At 37.4% G+C, this 4,846-nt stretch overlaps 1 protein-coding gene across 2 annotated transcripts in view; it reads right to left on the bottom strand.

Moving 5' to 3' along the window:
* Nucleotides 1-4,278, bottom strand: part of LOC105558200 (glycogen [starch] synthase) — an 11,343-nt gene extending 7,065 nt beyond the window's left edge. Inside the window, exons 1-3 of one of the 2 annotated variants that reach the window (XM_012005763.1) lie at nucleotides 4,031-4,278; nucleotides 3,074-3,225; nucleotides 699-883 (exon numbers count right to left, since the gene is read on the bottom strand). In XM_012005763.1, the coding sequence (XP_011861153.1) occupies nucleotides 699-883; nucleotides 3,074-3,212 (324 nt within the window). In that variant the 5' untranslated portion in view covers nucleotides 3,213-3,225; nucleotides 4,031-4,278. Of the gene's footprint in view, nucleotides 1-698; nucleotides 884-3,073; nucleotides 3,226-3,624; nucleotides 3,957-4,030 lie in introns of those variants that run through there. The other variant, XM_012005764.1, reaches the window with a different exon arrangement.
* Nucleotides 4,279-4,846: the final 568 nt, after the last annotated feature.

Consider the following 4,846-nt stretch of genomic DNA (forward strand, 5'->3'; position numbering starts at 1 on the left):
TTTCCACGAGATGAAACGCTAGCTTCACATACACCTTAATTGGTAATTAAGGCAAGATCCGGTGTGGTTAAAGAAATGGGTCGAGGCCCCACCGAATATCATTAAGGCCCAAGAGATGTTCAAGCCAACAGTAAAGATCCAATAAAAATAGGTCCCAACGAGGTTGATACTCGTTTCCCTCTTGGAATCCAATAACCGCTGGGAATCAGATTGTACATCTCTGATTATTTGCAATCAATTTGTTCCTAAATTCTTAGTAGGATTTTCATTAAAGTAAGAGATTTTCGTTTCCCAATTATTCACAAACAGTTCTTTTTAGAACTATTTTATCCATCAACTTACTTGAGTATCTCTTCCATCATTTGTTTCCATAATTTTCGTTATTATTTATCAAGACTATTATTGGAGACTATCAGATAGTCCTCTCCAAGTTCAAGAAATTTTGTCCCATTAGTTATCTTAATAGATCCCCTCGAATTCGAGACATTTCAAGGGTAAAAACGTGTATACTCGATTACTTATATTCCGTCGACTTACATACCCCATAACTCTTTTCCATGACTTCCTGAAGGTTCGGGCCCATAAGGACTTTTGATCGGGGGGTCATAAGCTAAAAAATCCTAAAGTTTGGAGAAATTTGACCGGTGCCCAGATTTCCAATGTTTGTGTGCGTGGTCCTTTAAAAAATCAAGACTTACCTTATAACCTTGATCACGCAAAACTTGTACTGCTTGGTGTAAAGGGTTGTGAGGAGGAAAGTCCGCCTCCTCAACTTCGGTACGTGCTGAATGTTCTTTATACGGGCCAATAAGGCAATACTGATCGCCCATTTCTTCAGTCGAGACATAAGTTTTAGATCTTATTACCGTATAGATGCCACCAACTGTAAATGAGATCAATACAATTACATTACGAATACATCATAGAGATCTATATATGTATATACAGGGTGGTTCAGGAGGAAAGGTCAATATTTTGGGAGGTGATAGTATCGGTCATTTTGAGCAAAAATGTTCGTATGAATATATGTCCTATTCCCCACTGTTTCCGAGATGGAGCTACTTGAATGTACCATTACAAAATTACTGACAATAAAGAAATACTACGTACTATTTCTAATATTTATTGTTTAAGTGATTTTTTACAGATTATAATAAATTTTCAACAATTCCACCATTAACATTAATGCATTTTTCAACTCTTGTGCGAACATGGCGTGTTGCTCGTCTGAATACATTGCGACGTTCCTTTATGCGGGCACTAGCATTCGTTATTTGAGCGAGCAGTTCGTCTCGTGTATTCACTTTTCTTCTGTAGACTTCATTCTTCATCCAACTCCGTAAATAAAAATTCAACGGGCTTAGGTCTAGAGATCTTGGTGGCCAATTAATGGCACTGCCACGACCAATCCACCGATTAGAGAAAGTGGCGTTGAGAGCAACACGCCATGCACAAGAGTTGAAAAATGCATTAATGTTAATGTGTGATTTTTGAAAGTTTATTATAATTTGTAAAAAATCACTCGAACAATAAATATTAGAAATAGTATGTAGTATCTCTTTATTGTCAGTAATTTTGCAATTGTACATTCAAGTAGCTCTATCTCGGAAACAGTGGGGAATAGAACATATATTCATATGAACATTTTTGCTCAAAATGACCGATACTATCACCTCCCAAAATATTGACCTTTCCTCCTGAATCACCCGTCTATACATGTACAGTGCCAGCCAAAATTATATCACCTTTAGATTTTCTGAGCGTAACTTTCGTCAAAATACATCGAATGTACTTGAAATTTTACAGTAGACACCTGATACAAGTGCATCTTATATGTACTAGAAATCACGGATGCCTTTCCATGAATCTAGGCACAGGTAGAACACATATACGTTTTCCATGTATGTATATGCAAAATGTATAAATGTGTTAACATGTGCCTAAATTCATATAGGAAGGCATCAGTGATTTCCAGGCCCATATTTATAGTCGTTTTTCAATTCTCGTCTCAAGAGTGTATCAGATGAAATACTCGGATTGGAGTTTTACGTCTTGAGATACAGACGGTTCAATAGTTACATTTTGATTAAAGATCAGCTGAAGATGTGCTCAGCTGAAAAGGGGATCCATTACTCAGCTGAAATTTGTCTTGAGAGTCAAAACAACGATTAAGGTCCAGTTTCACAAACGTCGGTTAACTGTTAACCAGAGTTCAGTAGACTTCCTATCTTTCTCTATCTTGTTATCCAAGAAGAGACAGAGGATCAATTAACCTTCGGTTAGACGTTGAACGACGTTTGTGAAACTGGCCCTAAAGTGGCGATAAGTAGTGAGTGATATGCAATTTTTCTCGACCCAAATTTTAGATGATACGAAAATTATCTTCTAAAACTTCCTTTGAGAATCTCTATTGAATCGAGATTACAAACAAATATTGAGTAAACATTTTATATCAAACTGAGTCTCTCTATTAAATAGTACCATGTCTCGAGACTGGGGCCGTGTTCCGTTTCACGCATGATACGCATAATGCATCATTTATCTTTCTTTAACATTTGCCGAATAACAAGGATAAACGATGCATCATGCGCATCATGCGTGAAACGGAACGCACCCTGGGTTTAGCTGAGTTTTTCAGCAGAATCACGACTATAAATACGGGCCCTAGCGTACGTACACGAAGGTAATAAAATTGGACAAAATACACCATGATTTTCGAATTTTTCATTCGTGCACTTTAAAACTATACTATTTAGTCAACTTAACTCGATGTAATGACTTATCTGGCATCTATTATAAAGGTCACAACGACGCGAATTGCGATCCTCTTCAGGTTATATAATAAGACATATGACAAAAGTAGGTCGACTAATGTGGAAGCATTCAGTTATATCTACAACTAACAATGAATAATATTGTAGAACAGATTATAACAGATTACACATAAAAAGTAAAAAACTTACATGTCGGTTCATTAATTATGAAGGTAAAATATACTAGTTAGGCTCAAAAATCAAAAGGTAATATAATTTTGGTCGGTACTATACATATACAGTATGCTACATAATTGCACCTTTATTGGCTGCTTCCCAGGCAACTTCAAAGTTCCACCGATTTTCATGCTGAGCCGAGTAGCCACGATCCATGAACTCGAACAAATCGTTGGTGCTGTCCACACGATAAAATCTTCTGGAGGCACGTTCTCTTGACATCTTGTAAACTGTCCTGCAATGCCCAACAATTTGATTTCAACAAATTTAATCAAATTGATTGACCTATTGAATTTTTCCATTAACAAAGTATACAATATATATAGTATAAATAAATAAATACACACACAATATTAACATTAATATATATTTATTTCAACTTTAAACGTTTAAAGAAATTAACTGAAATAAACAAAATCTTTATACAAATTCACACATAACATCTTCAAGTTTTAATACTCCTCCCTCAAGATGTTCCAGCTATGACATACATTTACTGTTCATTTATAGTTGCACTTTAAAGTGCAAATTAATTAATTAATTAATTAATTTTTAATTCAATGGTATATTTAGCCTCTACGAGCGACCGAGTTATGAAAGAAAAAACTCGAGCCATATGGCTATTTATCTTCACCTTATGGGTCAATAACATTTTTTATCGCGTGACATTATCATATCTAATCGGTCTATGTCTTTTCTTGCAGATCTACGCGCTCGTTCGAAAACGTGAAGTCGCGAAAGATCTCGCTCTCGCACCGAATCGAACAGTACACAATACACGGCGTGCACATGCGTGTAACTCGCGTATATTTCTCTGAAGAATGCGACAAATTTCTGTCTCTCCTCGCCTCTGCTCAACCTTATTCGTTCCCGAGTTGAGTTACGTGACACAGGACACACGGGCCACGTTCACGAGGATTTTAAGCCGCCAGATATCATAGAGTACTTGAAGACCAATGACGATCGTGAATTACCGATCTCGCGATAATTGGATCAAGAAAGTAACACGTGCTTCACAGCTCCTGCTTTCTCGTACTTACGTTAACGCTGTCTCTCGCGTACGAGACGGTGGAGAGGACGGTGGAACTCTCGGAGTAACTTTGATCGATTATCCCCTGGCGCGACACGGTCAGGTTCAAGCGAAAGTCACCACGTACCACGCGCAAGGTCAACGAGAGACTCGGCGTTCGCACGCGCGTACTTCGAATGGTCATAAAAATAGCCGCCTGATAAGCGCATGCTATTCGCTGCCCCGTCGCTCTTGCAACGACGCCGAGACCCCACCAGATCGCAGGGACTCTCATGCGAGGCGCTGGATTAGACCCTGTCTTGCTGGTCCGCGATTAGAACGTGAGGTTGATTTCGATCCCACCACGTGATTTACAAAATCACGTGGAACGAGGTCTATTTATAATGGTTGGTGGTCGTGGCTTTACAGTTGGAATTAACAGCGGAATTGACGTTTCTCTTGTACTTCAATTTCATCGTGGTGTAAACTACGAGTCCACTTAATTATGGGTCGGAGCACAAAGCGACGAAATAGCTTACGACAAGACGTAAATCATAAACGTATAATCCCGGTAAAGAATTTCTCATGTATAAACATGAATAAATATTATAGAATTATATAAAAATATATGGTACATAAAAAAATATGTTCATGCACATTTTTACATTGAATATTTCCATATAACTTTATACAATTCTACACAGTTCTGTGTATTTTTATAGATTCCCAGATAGCACAGGCCCAGGTAGAACACAAAATCATAAAAATCATTATGACGTCATTCGATACACTTTTTATGATGATTTTGTGATAAGTTCTTGATGTAGAAATTATTTTTAAGTGATTT

The sequence above is a fragment of the Vollenhovia emeryi genome, unplaced genomic scaffold (genome assembly GCF_000949405.1).
Source record: "Vollenhovia emeryi isolate VEMERY1.0 unplaced genomic scaffold, V.emery_V1.0 DF939366.1, whole genome shotgun sequence".
Taxonomy (NCBI): Eukaryota; Metazoa; Arthropoda; class Insecta; order Hymenoptera; family Formicidae; genus Vollenhovia; species Vollenhovia emeryi.